The sequence below is a fragment of the Helobdella robusta genome (assembly GCF_000326865.2).
Source record: "Helobdella robusta unplaced genomic scaffold HELROscaffold_27, whole genome shotgun sequence".
NCBI lineage: Eukaryota > Metazoa > Annelida > Clitellata > Rhynchobdellida > Glossiphoniidae > Helobdella > Helobdella robusta.
The window spans coordinates 1,121,861-1,146,924 of record NW_008704392.1 but is presented as its reverse complement, the minus strand read 5'-3'; the positions used below and the strand labels follow the sequence as shown (position 1 = coordinate 1,146,924).

Sequence of the window (25,064 nt, the reverse complement as noted above, 5' to 3'; positions counted from 1 at the left end):
TCATCATTTAATTATGATATTATGAAGAAAAAAAAATAAACAAAACAAAAGAAAGGGATGATAGTTTTAATTTAATCGGTGGAGTTGCTGTTATTCTCATAACGCTTTTTCTTATTATTTTTTTTGTCGTTTCAAACTAAGAGATGGTCAAAAGTCAAAGGTTCTAACAATAACAATAATAACAATATTTATAATAACAATATTAATAATAACAATAATGTGAAGACATAGTTGGTCTGTGATTTACTTACTGGTGTTTGTAATGTAACTCGTTACCAAAAATGAAAGAGAGAGGGAGAGAAAGAGGGAGAGAGAGAGAAAGGAGAGAGAGAGAGAAAGAAAAGAGAGGATGAGAGATGTTTAGGAAAACAGGAAAAATGAAGAATAAAGGAATAAGTAGAGAGAGGAGAGAGAGTAAGAAAACAAAAAGAGTAAAAGAAAAGAGAGTCCTATCTTATATAAAAAAATTGTTCATTACATAATTTTAAAACAGGGGCCAAATTATGACAGATAAATTTTCAATATCCAGAAATATTTTTCACAAAAAGTACTCTGAAAATAATTTTCCAGAATTTATCTGGTAACAGTCGAATGGCTATTTTTAGAAGCAGGCACCAGCCACTTCAATGATTATCGTGAATTTTTTCACATGTAGACTTAAACGTTAATCTCAAGTTTGTTTGAGTGAATGAATGAATTGGTGATTGAATGAGTGAATGAATGACTAAGGTGAATGAATGAACAAACGAATGAACGACCGAACGAACGTACATACGAATAAACAAATTTAAAAAATGAATGAATTACAGCTACCCAAATGAATAAACAAATGACGATTGATCATTAAATTGTAACATGAAATGGAACAAGAAGAAGCTCTTTGAAGTTTCAGCTACGGTCAAAAAGTGTATCATCGTCGTCATGTGGCTTGCTTGTTTATCGACCACGATCACTTTGTGTTAGTTAATTACTTTTGCTCTATACAGTTGAGTGAGCGAATGAATGAATGAATGAATGAATGAATGAATGAATGAATGAATGAATAAATAAATGAATGAATGAATGAATGAATGAATGATTGAAAGGAAGAAAGAACGATCTAAAACAGAAAATGAATGATATTTTGTCAAGTATTCATGTTTAACTTTACAAAACAAATTTATCTCCAATGTTTATATCTACCATCTTATTGATGATGATAATTAGCATAGGAGCAATTAGCCGGCTCCGTACTGATAAGTGCCTATGTACTCATAAGTACACGCGAACTACCAGATCTTCCAATCTTATGCTATTCTATTCATAGCGCTCTGATCGGTGCACATGCACTGAACAAACATTCTCCTCATCTTCATCGTCATCTTCATCATTTTCTCCTCTAGTCTCTTCATCTTCGTCGTCATCATCACCATCATTATCTGCAAGTGATTAGGAGCATGATGAGTGCGTGCTTGAGTGAGTGATTTAAAGTTTAAAACATGTGACATTTTGATGTGTTATGTGTATATGCATGTGCGTTTGTATGTGGGGTATGTATGTATGTTTGTTTATTTGTATGTGTGCATGTGTGTGTGTATGTATATGTGTGTGTGTATCTATGTGTGTATGTGTGTAGATGTGTTTGTATTTGTGTTTGTATGTATGTATGTGTTTGTGCTTGTGTTGTTGTGTGTGTGTAGCTTATGAACATATGTGGATAAAAACCATCATTTTGCCCCAACTAGCTTGTTAATGTAAGTTTACGGTTCTCAAACGGAGTACAATTATGTATGTGTGATTTTAATATGAATGCATAAGTATCAATAATGTTACTAGTTGTTTTATGAAGAGGTTTATTAAAAGATAAATAAAAGAAAACACGGACACACATACACACGACACACACACCACAAACACACACAAACTCTAACAAACACAAAAACTAACTTTCATGGGATTGTTTTGTTACCAATATATGAACCTCTCTGGCTGATATGATAAGTAGTTAGAAAAAAAATGAAACAGAGATATATTTATATTATCATTTGTTATTATTATTATTATTGCTGTTTTCATCGTTATTATCATTCTATTATTATTATTATTATTACTACTACTAATTATTATCATTATTATTATTATTACTAATTATTATCATTATTATTATTATTACTAATTATTATCATTATTATTATTATTACTAATTATTATCATTATTATTATTATTTATTATTATTATTACTAATTATTATCATTATTATTATTATTATTATTATTATTATTATTATTATTATTATTACTAATTATTATTATCATTATTATTATTATTATCATTATTATTATTATTATTATTACTAATTATTATCATTATTATTATTATTACTAATTATTATCATTATTATTATTATTATTATTACTAATTATTATCATTATTATTATTATTACTAATTATTATCATTATTATTATTATTATTATTATTATTACTAATTATTATCATTATTATTATTATTACTAATTATTATCATTATTATTATTATTATTATTATTATTACTAATTATTATCATTATTATTGTTGTCGTCATCGTCATAATTCATCATTATAGACGCTCTTACTTACGCATCTCTACATATCTTTCTCTCTCTTTCTTTCTCTCTTTCTCTCTCTCTCTCTCTTTCTCTCTCTTTCTCTATATGATATTCATATATATATATATATATATATATATATATTAGATACGTAGATAAACATATATCATTAAAATCTATCTTCGATTTACGATACCAGCATACTAACAAACCATGCGGTATGTACGTGAGTATATGAGTATAAATGTATGTATGTATGTTTGTTTATATGTATTGTATGTATGTATGTATGCATGTATGTATGTATGTATTTATGTATGTTTGTATGTATGTTTGTATGAATGAATGTGTTTACACATATAACATACATACGTATGTATGTTTCTAATGCATATACATACAATATATATTATATATATTATAATATATTAATAATTATAAAAATATTATAATAAAAAAACCCACATATTTACATTGATAATAAATTACTATGTTTGTGTGGCATATATATATATATATATATATATATATATATATATATATATAATCCATAATAATAAATATTAATTAATAATAATTAATAATATATATATGTATAATCCATGAAAAAGGGATCAATTCTTCTGGACTCTATATAAATATATGATTCACATAATACACATACAAACCTACGTACATACATACAAAAAACACACATATATACATACATACATAGATACAACATCCATATATACATACAAATATACATACATACAAACATACATAAACACACACACACACACACACACACACACACACACACATACATACATACACATATACCGTCATTAATAATCACACATACACATTCAACCAGCGTTCTATACTGTGAAGATGAAAATGATTGCTATGTATCTGCGACATAGATACCATATAAATGTTGGTTTTGTATGTAAGTATGTTTGTATGTATATCTATATGTATGCGTGTGTATGTATTTTGTATATATACATGTTGGTTACGTAAACAAGCCAAAATGTAAATAACACGAAAGTACTTTAACGATTTTATGTTTCATGATTATTGTTATTAATTATTCGAGGAATTAGATATATTATACGCATACATATTTGTGTTTCATATGGCATGTATACCAAGCAGATATATATGTGTAGTTTAAAAACATATAAATATATTTATGATACGAAATTTTCATGGATATATTGTTTATTTATTAACGTATATATAAGAGGATTTATTGAAATATAAAGTTTATTCATAAAGGTTTTGGTTAGTCTGGTTTGGATGTAATACATCTATCTGTATTTTATTTTAATGTATTAGTTAGATAAATGTATTTAAATAAATCGATAGATGAATAAATGAATGAATGAATAGATGAATTATTGAATTTCATATTTACATATATATATATAATTTATTTACAAACTATAACAAACTTATTCGTTTTTTTAATTAAAAATTATTTAGAAATAATAAAAAGTAAATATATACGGCCAACTTGTTTTCGATTTGGGGGAAAAACAACAAATAGAAAAAAAAGAAACAAAATCTAAAAAGGTATTTTTTAATTTTTCTTTTATAAATCATGACGTCAGAGACGACGACGACGATGATTGGAAGAATACTGACGATGATGACGACGACGATGATGGTGGTGGTGGTATTGAAATGCTGATGATGATGTTGTCTATAATGATAAAGATGATGATGACATTCCAAGAGTGTCAACATATAGGTATATATAGGTTTATTGTGTATATATATAATCATACATACATTAAAAGCCCGGGCTTCTAAGCATTGGTTTGGAATTAAATACGAAAAAAATGCGAACTCTTTCTTGGCCTAGTGATTCTTTTGGTGTGCCTCCAGGTACTCCAGGTTTTTCTGTTGCTTGCCCTGGACAGACTAACACAAGATGCCTTAACTATAGTTTACAACGCGATCAGTATCCCAAAACCGATGGATTTTTGCGCTCTTCCAACTTTACAAATTTAGTTCTTTTGAGGGATTTCGATAACGATTTCATCCATATATTCATACATATACATACTTACATACATACATACACAAACATACACATATACATACATTATACATACATACATCAATAACCATCTATGTCGGCCAACATTTTTTTATGCTTCTATGATTAGTTGGGAATCTGTTTGTTTGCGTATGTGTGCATGTGAGATTGTGTGTATGTATATGTGTATATATGTGTGTATGTGTGTGTATATATGTATATATGTGTTTTTATGGACATTACGTAATCATCGGCTATAACAAAATCCATATTGACATGAGTGAACATCAAATCATAATACAAAAAAAAAACGAGAAAAAAAATCAAAGATCATAGATAAGACAAAACCAAAGAATAAAATAAAAACCTTGAGTAGCGCACAATATATGTTCGAAATTTACTTCTTACCGAGGCATATTTATCAGGGATCCATTTTTTAGATGCATTTGTTGTTTGTTTTGCTCCCTTGGTTCTTATGCTCGAAGGAGAGAGAGAAAGAGAGAGAGAGAGAGAGAGAGAGAGAGAGATACTCGAAGGAGAGAGAGAGGAGAGAGATACTCCAAGGAGAGGGAGAGGGAGAGAGTCTAAAACAAAGAATAAAAAGTATGGAAGAGAAATACTAGAGAAGAGAGAGACTAAGTCATATTTTCAAAAATTATTTTTTGCTTTTTTTCATACTTCTTGCTAATTCATTCCTCCAGTCGTTCCCTTGTTCATAATGACGATGATGATGGTGATGGTGATAAAATCACGATTAACTAAAAATATGATGATGACGACAACGACACGACGATGATGATAAGGATGATAATAATTACAACCGAGATATTACGTTATGAAGACACAAAAATAATTAATTTCTTGTATATCATTTGCAGATTAACTGACAATAACACAACAACAAAACTACAACAACAACAACGACATCAACAACAACATTAACCACAACAACAACAACAACAAAATAAAGTCATCAATACTATCGCTGAACACTCCAGCTTGAAAATGCGAAAAATTAAAGACAGACGCAATGTAAGTGCCACGTTCAACGTTAACAACAACGCCAACACTTACAACGGATATAACATTAACAACAACAACAACACCACTAGCAACAACAACAATAACCACACTGAGCTGGACAACATATCCATAGCTACGTTCCCAGACAACCAACTACTGTATTGGCGTAGCTACTCGAGTAACTCATCTACTACAACAACAGCTAACAACAACAACAACAACAACAGCGATGACAGCAGCAGCAACAACAACAACAACAAAAATATTGCAAATGGCGATGGAAGAAAGCTTTTTCACGCCACGTATAGCTTTCATGATTTCGGCAACATCAACAAAAACAACAACCACGTCAACAACAACAGCAACAACAGCAACAACAACAACAAATTTATCCGTTCTAGTAGTCGCAATTCTTTTAAAAAATTCTTCTCGTCCATTTCAACTCCTATAGGAAAAAGAAAAAGCAAAAACAAGCACAGTTACACTCTAGATTCATCTGAAAGCATCAACAACAACAACAACGATGACGTCATTAAAAAGGACGACATCAATAACAACAACATCAACAACAACATCAATTATGAATATCTCCTCAACATTAATACAGCAACTGAAGAAGCCTTAATGACTCTGCCCGGTGTCAGCAGGCAAACAGCACAAAATATCGTCAAGTAGTTATTTTCGTTTTTTAAAATAATTAAATGAATGATTAATTTTTTATTAATTAAATTGTTTATTTTTATTCTAATTAATACGATTTTTAGCTTTTTTAATGAAATTTTGAAGTTTTATACAATTAATAGTGTCTTTAATTTACACACTCGCGTACAAACACACAGATACACATACACAAAAACGTACATACACATATAGATCAAACGCCACCCATACAAACACACACACACATACACGAACTCACAAAAACACACACACAAACTCACACACAACACACACACACACAGGTATCGAATAATGATGGGCGGATTCAAGAACATTCAGGATATCGCTCCAGTGTCTGGTGTGGGAGCGGATAATTTCAAAAACTTTCGCTGTGAGATCACCTGCCACGATCCATTTCCGGACGTTGTGATAGATAAGTCAATCCATCAACATCAACAACATCTACAACAACAACATCAACCACAAAATCAACAGCAACTTCAACAAAATCATCAACAACGACAACACCAACAACAACAACTTCAACAAAATCAACATCAGCAACAACAACATCAAAAACACCACCGACAACAACAACATTATCTTGACAACTTAGAAGATTTGACTATAAAAATTAACGATTTGAATCATAAACAATAATTTCAGTAATAATTAATAATAAATATAATAATTATAATCCCACAATAATAATAATAATAAATATTATTGTTTTCTTTTTATTGTTAACAGAATTTCGATAGTACATTAAATGGCCTAAGATGAACTGAAATAAATTCAATAGCAATGGTGATGATGTTATATAACAATAATATAAATAATTATAGAAATAATAATAATAATTATTATTATTTAAATATTATTATTATTATCAAAATAATAATAAAATTACCAATGATGGTTATATAAATTATGAAATTGTGTAATTGATTTAGATGTTTAATGACTGCCTTTTTGATGTTTGTCTCTCTCTCTCTCTCTCTCTCTCTTTCTCTTTCTCTCTCTCTCTCTCTCTCTCTCTACTTTTTGTCCTCTTGCTCTTTCTTTCTATTGTACATATATAAATTTATATGTGTAAGATCGTTTGTTTGGTTTGTATACATGTTGATTACATTTATATGTTTGCGTATATTGGTATGTAGGTAAGTTTGTATACATGTTTGTATGTTGATTGTTTGTTTGTATACATACTGATTAAATTTGTATCTTTGCGTATATTTGTATGTAAGTAAGTTTGTATGTATTAATAGTTTGTTAATAAGTCCATTTTTAGATGATATACAATTCTGTATTGATTTTTTCATTTTTATTTAATGTTTGTATTTATGGTTGTATATACTTTTGTATATTTAAAATAGTTTACGTGCGCCGACGAACGAGCTGATGCATTTTTATTTCCATATTTTCGGTTTTATACATAGGTATGTGCAAAGTTAATTATAGCTATTTAATTATAATAATAATAATATTCATTATTATTATTGTTATTATTAATTTATTATTATACAATTTAGGTTTAATTATGCTTTTGTCTATTTTAATTAACGTATAGAGCAGGTGTATGTGTGTGTGAGTGTGTGTATGTTTGTTTGTTTGTGTGTGCGGGTGGTGTGTTGTATTTTTTGTCATCTTCCACATGTTGCATTTATCAATTATAAAAAACATTGATTTTATTATTCCATATATGACCGTTGTAATAAATTTTAATATTAGTTTTGTTTGTTTGTTTGTCTGTTTGTTTGTCCGTCCGTTCGTTCGTTCGTTCGTTCGTTTGTTTGCTTGTTTTTTTGTTCGTTTGTTTGTTCGTTTTTTATTGTTGGTATTATTTTTCATTTTTTAATATTGAAATATTAGTTAAATATAATCAAGAAAATTACTTATTAGTGTTTTTTATTTCGGTAGTTGTAGCAGCTGTAGCAGCAGCAGCAAAGGGCGTCCACAGAAGACAGTAGCATCCAGTTGAAGTTGGAGGAAAATTTTATAACAAAAAATCTAGTTAAAACTATTTCAATTTTTGTTGTTATCAACATTTGTTACTGATAACGTTACGGGTTAACTCTTTTTGTTATAAATGGAAATTTACTAAAAAATTTCCCCAACATTTAAGTGGTGATTCTCCTGGCAGCAGCTGTTGTAGCAGCAGCTGTTGTAGCAGCAGCTGTTGTAGCAGCAGCAGCAGCAGTGGTAGTGGTAGTAGTAAATTAGTAATTATTTATACTATACATAATTGATTTGTATTCAGCTAGCTGCTAATATAAAATTCTAATGAGTTTGAAGATGAATGTACGCCATTCAAAAACAACAACAATAGTAATAATGATGATGATGATGATAATAGCAATTTTGTCTGAATGGTATGAATGAATGAGTGAGTGAGTGAATGAATGAATGAATGAATGAATGAACGAATGAATTAATGAATGAATGAATGAACGAATGAATGAACGAATGTTTGAACGAACGTATGAATGAATGAATGAATGAATGGATGGGTGGAAGGAGCCTTTTGTCGTTGCCATGAAATTATTGACTTAAATAATTAATGCACCCAACATTGAAACAATAAAAAAAAACCACAACAACAATAATAATAATAAACAATAATAATAATAAACAATAATAATAATAATAACAAGTTATAACAACAATGATGATAATAAACACTAATAATAATAAGTAACCACAACAATTGAACAATTTTTGATTTATTATCATTATTGTCTATAATTTTAGTACAAACAAAGCCCAGGCATAGCATTGTACTTTGACTAACACATGACGTTGATGATGATGATAGTAAAGATGATGATGATGATAGTGAAGATAATGACGATGAATATAATGATGATGATAAAGTTGAGTATGATGATTCCTCTCATTACAAGCCTCATTCATCAGTGTTAATTGACAATTAAGCCATGTTAAGGAGCGCATATAACATGTTAAAATATAACAACAACAATAATTATGATAACAATAGTTTGTATCTTTAATTAGCTTTTAGTGGCTATGTAAAACACTCGCACGCACATACACACGCACGTACATTCATACACACGCACGTACATTCATATACACACACGTACACACACTCACACACATACATACAACTTGTCAATTTTCTATTTTCAATAGACCGACAGTGAACCCATCACTCTTAAATTTCTCAAGGCAGTATGTAAATTAATCAGCGTTAGATCATGCGCACAGCAAGGGAACTGTTCTTCGCAACCGACCACATTTCGCGCTTGTTGCAGCGGCTCCTGCGTGTCTGTGTGTTTGGAGATATCCAGTTGAATGCCATGCCGGCGCGTGCATTCGAGTGACGACAAATCACTTGGTACTTGGTGTTTGAGACTCTTCAGTGTCATTCATCATGTTTTGGTTATCCTACATACTACATTACATTACACACACACACACACACACACACACACACACACACACACACATAAATACAAACAAACAAACCAAACAAGCATACATACATGCATACAAATCAAAGTGTTAATCCATTTGTTACTTGATGTTTGACGGTTCAGTGTCACTCATCATGTTTTGGTTTTAACATACATACATACATACATACATACACACATACATACATACATACATACAAACAAGCATACACACAAACCTTCTTTCATTGATTAGTTGTGCAAACATTAATTTTCAAGTCGTTGTTTAAAAGTTGTTTGAACATTTTATGCTAATTTAGCCTTTGCATTTCGATTTTCTGCCATCATTCATTCATCCGTTTATTCATTCACTCATTCATGCAATCATTTCTTCATTTAATTATTTCGTCAACTCGTACCTTCGTCTATTAACTTATTAAATCACACGTAGATAGATATCTTTCTATCTATCCACACTATCCAAATATCAAGATAGATATCTCTACATCTATCCATTTATTCATATCCCGCCCATCTATCAATATATTTATACCATCCTTTAATTTCAATCTGACTCAATACATTCAATCTTATAGAAAATTCTCAAACTAACTATCTTATTGTATAAACACACACACACACACACACACACACACACACACACACACACACACACACACACACAAATTCACTCACAATTGTTTTCAAAAACACAAAAACCAACACAATTTCAAACCAAAATCAACATTATTGATCATTCGTTTAAAATTTTTTCAACTTAATTATAAAAGTACGGAAGATAAAAATATATGAAAATGTCAAATTCGTAATAATAGTTTGAAAAACTGTTCGTAATAAAAACCGTCGCGATACAAAAATTATTCACTTTTTAAAAACATTTCTGGTAAGATAATTTTAAAATGAAATAATTAAAATCAGACTGTAAGTAAAAAATAAAAAGGCGTATTATAAATATATATATATATGTGTGTGTGTGTGTATGTTCGTTTGTCTGTATGTATTTATATCTGTAAATATTTGAGTAACTATTAGCTGGTGAATGTGTTTGTGTGTGTGTGTAGGTGTTTGTATGTATGTGCTCATATAAAACTATACCATGTTTTATTGAATTTATACATATGTGTATATATCTAAGTGTGTGTGTGCGTGTGTGTGCGCGAACTGTCAAAATAGCCAAAATAAACAGTTCTTGGTATAATCCTTCAATTGAACATGTAAGATACACGTCAAAACAGGCGCGTGTATGTATATAGGTATGTATTTGTGTGCGTGTGTTTGCACGTGTATACATGCGTCTGTGTGATTATTATTATTGTTATTATGTATGACGAATATGTTCGTACTAAAATATAACCTCCTAAGAACGGTTAAAATAGTTTGCTATAAAAGTTTAAAGAAAGTAACATATCAGCTGATTAAAGAAAAATTTATAATAATAATGACAAAATGCCCAAGTAAAAATAATAATAAATAATAGTAATAATAATAATAATTATTATTATTATTTAGCGAATTGACAGAGGCGAATGCTTGTTGAACTTTTTCATGTAGACAGCCACACTGTATTGGTGAGGAAAAAGTTAGTTATGAAATGGAATGAATATTCATAATTTGCATCATATTTATAAATATATCAATCAATCAGCCATCCAATCAATCAATTAGCCATTCAATCAATCAATTAGCCAATCAATGAACTAACATAGCAGCTCCGATGAAAAAAGATAGCGAATGAGTGACTAAAAAGTATGGAAAGTTGTCCATGACATTTGAAATATTCTTCATCAGTTTAGTGTTTCGAATGCTCAGGCGAGATTTCTGGCCAGTAGGATGCTTGAATGTGGTCGGGAGTGTTCTGATTGGTCGGTTGAAATGAAAGAATGAATACTATTGGTCAGAAAAATAGACAAGATAATTATTATTGGTCTGATAGTTTAATTAAAAATATTTACATTTACACTACCATCACTATTTTCACTAGTTTGATGAGAAACTTTACTATAATCGTTACCATCATCAATAGCATCATTACTATCTTCCCTTATCATAATCATCATCACCATCATCATCAGCAGCAGCTAGATCATTATCATCATCGTCGCTCACCCTAGTGGCTGGGATTCTGGGCGACTCGACCAATCCCATACCCACTCCAAGTTTGGCTGTTCCAAGTTTTCCTTCAATAATAATAATAAAAATAATAATACTGAAAATAAAACATGAATAAATATGTAAACAATAGCCATGCCATTAACAAGTGTACATCCAACTGCAACATTTTGTCGCAAAAAATTTCAAAGATTATTACATTTAAATATATCAGGTAAAAAATTATAATATATATATATAAATTATGAAAAATATATATAATTTAAGTTATAAAAAATATATATAAGTAAATTATAGTAAAATAACAAAGCTGATGTGAAAAATTATTTCTACTGCATACTGGCTGTGTGACACCATTGGAAAATGCAGGACTAGCAGTGCCTGTCTCCAATTTGGGACTGGAAATATTTAAAAAAAAATTAATGAAAATGGATATAAATAAACATGAAAAATCAATCAATCAATTAGTTAGTCAATTAATTAGTCAATCAATCAGTCATTTATTCATATAACCACGAAAAATGGTCTACCTAATCTGCCAGTCCATTAATCAATTGATTATTCCATCATTCAATTACTTTTTCATTCCCTCATTTATCCATTAAATAACAAACATCACAACCTGCCAATTTATTATATTAATCAGTCAACCAACCAGCTAACCAGCCAAATTAGTCAGCCCAATCACGTCTACCAACCTGTCAGTAAACCAATCAAATCAATCAACCAACCAACTAACCAGCCAGCCAACCAATCAAACCAACCAACAACCTATTAAAATTGGATGTGGCTCTGGAAGACATATTTGATTCCCTCTGAGCATCTAGAAGTAATTTTTCTATGACACTATTTGTCACCGATGATGATTTTATTGGGGCTGAACCTTTTATGAATGTATAATGTAAATATATATATTTATATATATATATATATATATATGTTCGTATATATGTAATATAAAATATGCTGATTTTTTAATAATAATTTGAAAACAATAATCTTAAAAAATGAAAACAGAGACATTTTTATATAATTAATATTTCCAATTAAACCACAATATATATATATATATATATATACTTGAATATAACAGAAATAACCAAACACGCACACACATACACACACACACACACAAAATTAAAAAAGTACTAAGATAGTGCATATGTTCACTTATGCTTTCACTACAGTCTGTCTGCCTAATTAAATCCCAAATGCAATGACGTTGTCGCGGTTAGATCCAATTCCAAATAATTAAAAAAAACAATAAAATATACGAATAATAATTAACTGAATAATAATAATAAAAATATAAAATTAGGTGAAGTAAACAAAAACAAAATCGAAACCTTCCAAACGATCGTAACAGCTTTCGTTGGCGGGGTTAGACATTTTATTTCGATTTTAAATAAAAATACTATTATTATTTCTTTAAAGAATAATAAATTTAATATTTATTCAGTGAAATATTTAAAAAAAGTGACTTGTTAACTTTCTCAGCTGACTTTGTTTACCGAATTTTTACTATTTCTTGTTAGCTGTGACGTAGCCAACCTAACAACATGTGATCGCCAGACCCGGATTTCAGTAAGTAAGACGAGTATCATCTGGTTTGTGCTATTAATATAAATATATATCTTACTATTCTTTAAAAAATCAGAATCTGACAAACGAAGGAACTGTTACAACATGCAAACACACAAAATATAACACACTCAATGGTCATTAGTAATGTTAATATATTTGTGATACTATCAAGATATACATGTAACAATGTTAGTAAAACACACAAATACGACACACACACACATACACACACATACGAACACTCACACACACATATATATATATATATAAGGAAACATCATACAAGAAAAAAATTTTGACACATTTGATGTTGCGTTAAACAAATATTCTAATAAAAACAGTTAATTACATACACAGATATATATAAATATATAATATATATATATACGCATACAGATACATCGCTGTCAGTTTAATAATATGGATTTAATTAATTTCTACATTTACAAAATTTTAATAATATTTGTCACGGATGGACATTCAGAACACCCACTACAATTATTTTATCTTCAATTTTTCATATTTTAACCAAGAACAAATGTTAAGAATTGGATGAAATTAAATAAGATAGGCGTGTCCGTGCGTTGGCTTCTTCCCAGGCCATGACTCCTTGACATATTTTTTCTTCTTTGGCTCGTTGCTTGCGTCATCAGCAGGCGCGTGATGTTTGTTGACGTTTGACGTGATTGGTTGATTGCTTGGCTCAGATAAGTCGGGGGCCGAGTTAGGAGCTCGCAGGCCAAATTTTTCTGCAATAGATACTAAGCTGTTCGTAGATGTTACCTCATCTGCTTGTGTGGGAGATTTATTTGCGTGTGTGGGAGAGTCAATCAATAATTAACCAGCCAATCAATCAATTAAACAATCAACCAGCCAATCAATCAATTAAACAATCAACCAGCCAATCAATCAATTAAACAACCAACCAGCCAATCAATCAATCCACCAACCAATCAATCCACCAGGCAATCAATCAACCAACCAATCAGACACAAAACTAACTATGATCGTAGTGAGCACTCCCTCCCCCAGACAGTCTTCTGCTGTTGGAAGATGTCGTCTGATTAGGTTTAGCTATACTGCTCAGGCCCGACAAATCAATCTTGGCCTGAAAGGGTTTTAGAAAGTAGAAAAATACCAAAAATTTATTATTTAATATTTTATGATAAATAATAGCATCGTTATTACTAGGGATGCACCGGATTCAGGTTTTTCAAATCCGGCCGGGGCCGGACTTGGCCGGATTTGAAATTCAAAAACCGGCCAGGGCCGGAGCCGGGGCCGGATTTTCGTTACCATTTTACATACGTTAGTAAAAATACTCACATTTACGGTTATCTACATGTTGAACATCAAAAAATAACACCAAGCAAATTGTTATTTAATTCAAATATATGAATTAGTTGTGTGATACACCAAATTCTGTACACAAAGATCAGCTTATAATTTATGCATATTTGCATAACCCAAGTTAAAGCACAAAGAAAATTGTCCAGCTCACTGCACAATTAGCGATGTTGTAATTATGTGTCATGTATACCTAGCCTAACCTTTAACATACCATGTTCTTAAATTATGTGCTTATGTATCTCTCTCTCTCTCTCTCTCTCTCTCTCTCTCTAAATATATATATATAGATATATATCTTTATTTATATATATATATATATATATATATATTATGTAGCTATATGATCCGTCATGTGCATCCATCAATATATAGTATATACACGTGCACGAGTTCTTTTACACAAAGATCAGCTTATAATTTATGCATAACCCATGTTATAGCATAAAGAAAATTGTCCAGATCACCTCACAATTAGTGATGTTGTTATTATGTGTCATGTATGCCTTTAGCTTAGCTTTAGCCATTAACTTATTGACATAAAATTAATTGAATTCAATAAAAATTTTTTTTCTATTTCTAACATTTTTAAAAGTTGATAGACGCTTAAATCCGGCCCTAAATCCGGCCACCAAATCCGGCCGGGGCCGGATTCGACCGGATTTGAAAAAAAAGCCGGATTTTGGCCGGGGCCGAACTTCGGTGCATCCCTAGTTATTACATCATTATAGATATATAATGAAGCGTACAAATATATATATATTTTTTAATATTTTAACATAACACTGAAACCGTTAAGTATTTCCTTGGGTGAATCAGAGAAAAAGCATCTATTTAGACAGACACAACGTAAGAAAACATGAAGAGATAGAGATAAAAAGATAGGTAGGTAGATAGATAGATAGATAAACGGATGGATAGATGAATAGATGGATGGATAGATAGATAGATAAATAGATAGATAGAGAAGATAGAGAGAGAGAAATAAAGATAAAAAAAGGGAGAAGGTACAAGAGACAAAATTAGAAACAAATTCTTTCAAAATACAAAAAAAAAACAAAAGCACAGCACAGCATGGATAATGAAGGATACCAACTCTCTTTGGGATGACTGTTGTCTGAATGAGATTCCTGAATCTGCCGACTGATGGATCTATGTCCTCTAAATGGATTGTAAGCAATCACATTTTGTAATTAACATTTTAACAATTTCTAATCATATTCTACTAATTAGTAAATCACTCAACTGACCAATCAACCATTCAATTAATTTAAAAAAAGCCACCCAATTTTTAAAAATCACACAACAAACAAACCAACCAGCCAATCAGAAAAGCACACCAGCCAATCAACCAGCCAATCAGATAACAAACAAACAAACAAACCAACCATCCAGTCAACTAGCCAGCCAATCAACTGAACAGCCAAATAAAACCAAACCTACCAGGATTAATAATTACTTCTTCCTCATTAAAATGAACGACGTGAGTCCCCGTCGACGAGGCTCTCTTTCTTCTTCTGGAATTCGACGCGTCAGGTAAGTCGGCCACTGTTGCTATTCGACGGTTATGGGCGGTATTAAACTCTGTGAGGTTCTGCGATTGGTTAGAAGATTGATTGATTGATTAGTTGTATGGCATTGTGTTTGGGTGAGTGATCAGTCAGTTGTGCGATTGGTCACTAAAAAAATTAGATAATTGGATAATGGAATTTTAAATTATAGTCTAACCAATAAATTAATCAATTAATAATTAAATTAATTAATTAATTGGAAAAAACAAACATCTAATTCGAGTTCAGTTTCGGGTAAAGCATTAATTTCTCCATCCTCAGCATAATCATTCATAGAATTAATTTTGCTATGAGGTCTTTCCCTAATTATGTACGTTCGTGTCGAGGCTCCAAAATGCATTAAACTGTCTATGGGGACTTGCTGTGGTTTCTTTGGTTCTAATCTCAGCTGCCCAATAAATGTACCATGAGCTGAGTGATAAATAGTTGGGCCATTATAGTTCAGTTATTAACTGGTAATGAGGGAATTAAATTTACAACGATCTATCTTTATAATTAGTTATGTTTGTTGTTTTAATTTTGCGTCTAATAAATAATAAAAATCATGTTTAATCTTTGAAATATCTAAGAAATCCTTCTCAAATTATTATTAAACATTCAGAATTACACAAATAATTACAATTACACAACAAAAAACCCAAAAATTATAAAAATGGATGACAACTAAAATCCCCAAAAATTTCAGTTGTCAACTTACTACTGCCAAGGTCAACGATGAATGGTCGTTCAAGAAATTTATGCCAAACCAAGGCTGCATGCACCCTAGAACTTGAAGCATGATCGATGCAGAAGTCGCAGAGTTGTTTATTTCGACCAAAGAAATAACATTTCTTCTCATCTATCATGAGTTTCTAAATAAAAAATATCATATTATGTTATGCTATAGAATCTATACTATAGATTCTATAGCAAACTTTCTATACTATAGTATAGTATAGAACTATACTATAGACTATAGAGATAGTTACTATAAAATAAAATAAACTATATAATTTTTTATAACACTATCTATCTGTAATTGTAATGCAATGTTATGTTATAGTTATAATAACAGTTATATAATATACTCAATTTATCCTAAAATGGCTAGAAATTATATTACACTTAATAACTAATTTACGTTAGTAATTTAGTTTTTAAATTTTCACATCTACATAATATAATGTCATAAATAATGTTTGTTTTTAAGTTTTAATTATTAATATAATTCAATTTAATTAATTTAATTACTAATAAATTACTTGAATCATTTTCCCATCTTTCAAGACATCAAGATGAAGACCTGGCGGAGGTTTGCCCGCCCTAGTAAAATTTAATTTAATAATTTTAATTTAATAAACGATTGTCAAAAAAAAGGAAAAAAACTAAAAAACTTTAATTGCCTAATTTTATAAGATTATAATAGCTGAAAAAAATTTAGAAAAACAGAAAATAAAGTTTAAAAATTCCATAAACTAAAAAGTGATTGCAATTAAATTAAAACGCAATAAATCACGCAACAAATTACCACGAAGGAATTTCAAAATTATTGACGATGGTCGTAGCCATTTTGTTGATCTAGAAAAGTCGGTTCACTTTTCACCATAGTAAATAAATGGCAACTGTGATTTTATTGCCTGGCTGAATTGCTTAATTTTTCTAACAAAATTTACTGTGTTATGAAACAAAACTTAAGGTTATTTTATATTTATTTAAAATATTTGTTAACTAAACTGTGTAAAATTCATTTGTAGTGTCTATTTAAGACCATTTTCAATCATTTTTCAATAAAAATCAGCCAAACGGTTCTCTATCAAAAGCGTATTAGTTTGTTTCTTAAAATAGCCTTGCCTGGTTTATAAGTTTTAATCGCTGGCGTTTTTGTTGATTGCGCTCTTTTAATTAAACTAACTTAGTTTTAATTACAGATCAATTGTTTAATTACGCAAATTAATTACTAATTTGGTACATACGTTTTCGTTTTAGGAACGTTACAATTGGGTTTCTTCAGTTTTTTAGTTGAGAGTTTGTGCATGGTTTTGTTTGGTTCTTGTTCTTAGGATTTTCAATTAGTTTTTTAAACTTTTAACGAAATTTCATTTCCAAATTTTCAATGGCTGATCCGGTGGCAATTAGAGAAAGAAGAATGCAGAAGATTCTTAAAAATTCTGAAGAGAGGTTGAAAAAGTTAACAAACACTAACAAAAATATATCTGAGAATTTTCTAGAAAATGGTTCATAGCTACATTTTCTATATTTTTTTATTTTATTAAAATTAAACATTTTTATTAATTAAATAAATTTTTAAAATAAAGCTAAAGATTTTGTTTTATCTTATTTCAATCTTATTTGTTTGTGCATGCAAGAGGCTTTGTTAATTAAATAATTATTTTTGTTTCTATTTCTACTCACACTTACACACACAGGCATGGTTGCTAATGGAGAGAAAGATAATGGAACTCATGAAACCACCAAGAAACCAACCTGCTGTCTGCCTTCTAGTGATGAAAACATGAACCAAACTGACCGGCTAAGAGGAGGTGATGATGGTGAAAAAGTTAATCCTGATTCAAAATACTCAACAACACAGCAAGCAAATACCATGGAAAACGTGTTCACTAATTCAAAATTATCTAATTGTACTCCAGAAAAAGATATTGATATCAGTGCAGCTAGTACTTCTGCTAAAGAAAGCACCAAAACTGATGATAATAATGTTGATGATGTGGATATGGAGAAGAAATTGAAAGAGTTTCTAGCTTTTCGATGTTTCTTCATAATCATCGTGGCCGTCACCACTAGACTGATTATTAAATCAAGCTTCAAGGAATTCATTGTTGATGAGGTGGGATGGTTAAGATGCCTGTGTGATGAATGTGTATGTATGCGTACATGTATGTGTGAATGAATGTGTATGTATGTATGAATGTATGTGTACATGTATGTGTGAATTCGTTTTTTTATTTTTTAATGTTTGATTTAGTTTGATTTATTTAGTTAAATGTAGCTGTTTAATTAAATTTATTTTTTTTTAAACTTCATTTTTTTATTCCCATCAGAATATCATTTACCATTTTGTCATGCTGGAAGTTATTTTCTTCAGCTACCAAAAATTACAAAAACTAGTTAGTATATTTCTATAAATTGTATGTTTCTTAAATTTAAATTAAATTTTAATTCTAAGAAGTTATATTTAAAGTTAATTGACATTTTTCCGTCAATTAGGATTTTGTTCTTATTAAGCTTTCAAATTCTATAATATATTTTAATTTTTTATATTAAAAAAGATTAAATCACCCCTCTACCCTCTTCCCAAATAGGTCTATCCGAGAAGCACCTCTGCCAAAAATTTGATCCTTAGCAGCATGCTGGCATACGTTGGTCTTGACATTGAATGCTTACACACTTACAATTATATTATGTCCAGTGTTTTGTCTGTATTCAATGATTTTGTGGTTTATCTATTTTCATTTATTACTGTTCATTATTTACTGTCTTAGAATATATGTGTGTGTGTGTGTGTGTGTCTTTGCGTGTGTGTGTGTGTGTATATCTTTGTGTGTGTGTGTGTGTGTTTGTGTGTGTGTGTTTGTGTCTGTGTAACGATTTTTTTGTTTGAATAAATAATTTTTTAGAACTTTTTATTTTCTGTAGTATATCTTTATTGATGGCAGTAGTGGTCCATAGGATTTAAATATAAATAATTTGAAATCATTGATCATTGTTCATTTAATATTTTAATATATAGCCAATTATTAAATATATGATTTACCTGGTTTTGGTTTTTACTTCAAATTTCTATTCACGCGATTTTGAATGAATGAATGGATGAATGAATGAATGGATGAATGGATGAATGAATGAATGAATGAATGAATGAATGAATGGATGGATGGATGAATGGACGTATTGTCTGTTTATAATTTATAAATGATTCTAGATTCTTTCTAAAGTTTCAACCGCTATTCCGTGAGCGGATTTAAGAATTATGAATACCATTCAGAAAGAGACAAAAGAATTCATTTTTACGATTTTATTAGGACGACATCTTCATTTAGTATAGTTGACAGTTTGAAAAATAAATTACAATAACCATACAACATGTACAACAGTAATAAGGATAGCAATAATCATAATATGATATTTATAATGATAATAAACTTTAATGATAAGCCAGCAAGCAGACTGAAAATCTTATATCTAAGTTAACAGAAGACAGGGAAGTATTGGAATAAGCGGGAAGTTATAAAATGATGCCCGTACGCAAACACATGTGCACACGTACACATACAAGCGCTCGTACACATACACGCACACATACACGCATACATACACATACACGCACACATAAAAAAAAGATGTTTAGCAAGTAATGTGGAATTTTTTTATACTCAAGTTGGTAAATTCGATCCGCTGAATAACATCGTATTGAAAAATTTCAATTATGAGAGAGAGAGAGAGAGAATGTGTGAGAAAAATACAGAAAGAAAGAAACGGAAAGACAACTTTGGAGAGATGAGGAGAAAAAAGTAGAACAGAGAGAATTATTTAATTAAAAAACTTTCTCTTCTTCACCCTTTTTTTACTTCTTTCATTTTCTCATTTTTCGTATTTCTTTTTTCTCTTTTTTTTACCTCTTATCACTCTTCATCATCTCTAAATGGAGTTTTAAAATAGAAACAATACAACAAAAATTCTTATCTATGCATGAATGGGTGTACATAAAACACATTAAAAATACACTCACGTACACACATACACACACAAACACATAAACATACATAAATATTTTATTATTTAACTATAATTAAAAGGAATAACTAACAAAATGAAATAGAAAATATAGGAACTACAGGCAAAAAAAAAGGCAGGTTTAGCATATAACTGTGTGTATGTGTGCGTGTGTATGTGTGCGTTTGTATGTGTGCTGGATATGTGTGTGTATGCGTGCGTGTGTGTGGTTTAGTTTACCTGAATTCAAATATCTTACTAACTAGAAAAGGTACGGATCTATTATTTCACAAATCGATTTTTACTCATATCATGTATACATTTGGGTGTTTTCTCTTTTTACTCTATCTTTTTGTCTCTCTCTCTCTTTCTCTGTCTCTCTCTGTCATTCTTTCTTTCTCTCTCTCTGTCTCTCTCTTTCAGATATCTCTTTATTGAAAAAGAACTCCTAAATGTATTTTTTAATTTTTCTTATTTCTCATGTCACTTTTTCTGTTTTTATCTTTTTATTCCCTCTTTCTCTCTCTCTCTCTCTCTCTTTCTCTCTCTTTTTTTGTGTTTGTGTGTGTGCGTATGCGCGTGCGTGCGTGTGTGTGCAAACGCGAACACATTCGTTTAATTATTTTCCTTGCGATATACAGTTCAATTTCTAGTATTAAGTTTCACAAAAATAGATCAAATGAAAATTGGCGTCATTGATAAATACTTATAGATGGGCAAGCAAGTTTCTAACTTAGAATGACGACGACAGTGTCCGAATGTCGCATCGTATCGAATTGTATCGTATCGCATGAAATCGTATCGCATAGAATCGTATCGTATGGAATCGTATCGTATCGCACCGCATGAAATCGTATTTCGTATCTTATATTAATGATCTAAAAAAGCGACGATGGTGTAATGGTTGAGGTGCCAGGTTTCGACTTACACATAAATCACGGGATTCAAATGCAAAAAGAATCCCTTCGTATCACAAGCGAATTCACATGCAATCTGTGTGTGTGCGTGTGTGTGTGTGTGTGGATTTTGTTTGTTAAGAAGACAACTTATAAAAATAAAATTAGTGATAATAATAATATTTAATATTAAGGTAATTACATGAATATGCGTGTTTAACAATAAATATAGAACTCCTATCTGATGTAATTAAACATAATTCAAAAATAGTATAAACACATGAAGATGAATGAATGAATTAACTTATGAATGAATGAATGAATAAACGAATGAATAAATGAATGAATGAATTAACGAATGATTGGATTAATGAATGAACGGATGAAATAACGAATAAATGATGGATGGATGAAATAGTTTGCAAGCGAATGAATGTGAAGATGGGTGGATGAATGAAGGAATGTATGAATGAATGAACTAACGAAAATTCAATCAATCATTCAATCAATAAATCCATCAATCAATATATCATTTTTCAAAATGCAGTAACATTAGTAGCGAATCAAATCAATCGTATAGACTTTTTATCATCAGATGGCATACACTCCACCAAAAAAACCACACCCAAGTTAGCTAACATAAACAGCATTAAGTAAAAACAATAAATAATAATAACTATAATAATAATAATATTAATAATAATAAAATTCGAATAAAATAAAAATAAAAATCGTAAAAAAAATTTTGTACAATCGGTAAAACAGAATACACAATGAATACGTGAATGTTTAAAATATCGAGTTACCGGTTTTTTGAAAAAAAAAGAGAAAACCATAAGACGAAAAAGAAAAATGTTGTGTGTGTGTGACAATGTGTGTGTGTGTGTGTGTGTGACAATGTGTGTGTGGCCGTGTGTGCATTAATAGACAGATAAGCGTGTTACTTTCGTAAACATAAATTCTATTTCATTTGCAACGTTGAAACGAAATTGTATTATTATTATTTATTTATTATTATTATTGTTGTTTATTATTATTATTAATATTATTGTTGTTGTTGTTATTCAAATTATTTAACAATTAGGATTTGCAATCTTATTCCACGATGGTTTAAAGACTCACGTTTCAAAAATATAAATGAAATGTCATGCGGTTGAAAAATATTATTGATGAGAATAACTTGAAAAAAAAAACCTCATCCTGTAGCATCAACGACAAACAAAAACAGAAAAATCTTCAACAATTATGACGTCATGCTTAGCAACAAACAATAAACACAACAACTACGTTCGTTTGAAGCAACAACAACAACTGCAAAAACACAACAATTTAAATCAACCTACCTACATGAAACAACTTTCAGCATCAGGCGCTAAAAAAATTCTCACCACCAACACTACTTCTACTACATTACTACTACTGCTACTACCACTACTACTACTACTTTTACTACTACTACCACTACTACTACTACTACTACTACTACTACTACTACTACTACTACTACTACTGCTACTACTACTACTACTACTACTACTACTACTAATACTACTGAATCGCGCAACATTTTTTGCAACAAGGGCAGCAACATTTAGCGCAACAGCCACAACATTTTTTCTTCGTTACCAACTTAACTTGCTCGGCTGTACCCTTTTCCGGTTCGTCTAACATGGTCTGGGAGACCTCCACCTGAACCGGACTGGATGCATAACCGTTTACGACGCCACTTTCGATAAGTTTCGATTTTTCCGCCTCTATAACCGTTTCTCTGATAGATGGCAGTTCAATTTCCGGCTGGGGATGTTCTTCAGATGTCGGTTTTTTCGGTATATCCGGATCGGATATTCTTAACTCGGTTCTCGTGATGGTTGAATGGCTGATTATGTAGTCGGCTTTCCGGCTGAGTTTGCCGCTTGCTGTAAATGGGTTTTTCAAAGGATCGACCGAATCCGTGTGGTTGAATGATGACGATGATTCGAAGACGTTGTCGAGGTTGTTGTTGTTGTTGTTTGCGTTCATGGCTGCTGTTGTTGAAGTGCTGTTATTTGTTGTTGGTGGCTTTTCGGGATCGTTAACTTGCTCCCGATTCCGAGTATCCGGCTGCTGCACCGCCACGTTTCCGTCGAGACTGTTAGGATTGTGGTTGTAAAACGGTGTTTAAAACAATAATGATGACGACGGTTGGAAATAATGACGATGATAGTGGGTGATAATAGGCTTGAAAAGTATTGAAATAATTTGAAAAATAAAACATAAAGCGCACCATAATTGGCCAGAAATGACGTCAGTGGCGCTCGTGATGACGTCACCGCTGCTGATGTGGTTTGTTGTTGTTGTTATGGAAGCTAATAAAACTTTTTTGCTGTCGGAATAGTCGGCGTCAGACATGGCGGAATGTTCTCGTCAAACTGTCTTGTTGTTGTTTTTCTGAATTGAAAGAGGCAGCGAACAAATGAATGAACAAATAAATGAATAAAACATTTTTCAAAAATCTAATATTAATAGAATTTAGTTAACTTAATGGCTCGAAAAGTAGGAAAGTTCTAGGTCTGTCTGGTGCGTCTGTAGCAACAAACTGTTTCGACATTACCGTGTTCAAATGCAAAGAAATCCCAAGCAACATTGTTATACTCTTATATATTATGAAAAACATTTTTACAGTAGTAGCAGTAGTAGCGGTAGTAGTAATAGTAGTAGCGGAAATAGTAGTAATTAGATTAACACTAACAATACATATTACTACAAAAATATTCAAAAATAAGAAAAAGTTACCCAGACAGAATGGTTTTTGGCTTTTTTTCTTGGTAAAACTTATTTTAAGAATGACCAACAATTACGTCAAGCATTTAATTTACTCTAATTTGATTGATAAATATTCAATGAAATATTTTATCAAAATAATTAATTTTTAATTAATAATAATTTTTTTACGATTAAACAGCAAATAACTTCCATCCATTAACCTGCAAAAAGTTTATTCATATGCTCTCCGTAATATAATCACTTTTTTTAAAAAGACAGAGAGAGAGAGAGAGAGAGAGAGAGAGAGAAAGAGAGGAGAGAGAGAGGAGAGAGAGAAAGAGAACGAGAAAAATAATAACAAATAGAGGGAAAGATGGAACAAAAGAAAG

At 30.5% G+C, this 25,064-nt stretch overlaps 4 protein-coding genes across 4 annotated transcripts; 2 read left to right on the top strand and 2 right to left on the bottom strand.

Moving 5' to 3' along the window:
• Window positions 1-4,396: 4,396 nt before the first annotated feature.
• Window positions 4,397-6,895, top strand: HELRODRAFT_173662 (hypothetical protein; the record flags this gene model as incomplete). Its single annotated transcript, XM_009020270.1, has 4 exons — window positions 4,397-4,451; window positions 5,567-6,290; window positions 6,582-6,716; window positions 6,775-6,895. 4 exons carry the CDS (start codon window positions 4,397-4,399, stop codon window positions 6,893-6,895), a joined length of 1,035 nt encoding a protein of 344 aa, XP_009018518.1.
• Window positions 6,896-13,537: 6,642 nt separating this feature from the next.
• Window positions 13,538-17,893, bottom strand: HELRODRAFT_100131 (hypothetical protein). The gene is made up of 8 exons (XM_009020269.1): window positions 17,835-17,893; window positions 17,569-17,629; window positions 17,025-17,178; window positions 16,539-16,738; window positions 16,200-16,350; window positions 15,853-15,917; window positions 14,412-14,517; window positions 13,538-14,200 (listed from the first exon to the last, which is right to left on the bottom strand). Exons 1-8 carry the CDS (start codon window positions 17,873-17,875, stop codon window positions 13,968-13,970), a joined length of 1,011 nt encoding a protein of 336 aa, XP_009018517.1. The 5' UTR covers window positions 17,876-17,893; the 3' UTR covers window positions 13,538-13,967.
• Window positions 17,894-18,419: 526 nt separating this feature from the next.
• On the top strand, window positions 18,420-19,806 carry HELRODRAFT_173660 (hypothetical protein; the record flags this gene model as incomplete). The annotated part of the gene is made up of 4 exons (XM_009020268.1): window positions 18,420-18,540; window positions 18,733-19,151; window positions 19,366-19,431; window positions 19,627-19,806. The coding sequence occupies 4 exons, from the start codon at window positions 18,420-18,422 to the stop codon at window positions 19,804-19,806; spliced, it is 786 nt and encodes a 261-aa protein (XP_009018516.1).
• Window positions 19,807-21,765: 1,959 nt separating this feature from the next.
• On the bottom strand, window positions 21,766-24,321 carry HELRODRAFT_173659 (hypothetical protein; the record flags this gene model as incomplete). Its single annotated transcript, XM_009020267.1, has 3 exons — window positions 21,766-21,915; window positions 23,569-24,061; window positions 24,197-24,321. 3 exons carry the CDS (start codon window positions 24,319-24,321, stop codon window positions 21,766-21,768), a joined length of 768 nt encoding a protein of 255 aa, XP_009018515.1.
• Between the last annotated feature and the right edge of the window lie 743 nt (window positions 24,322-25,064).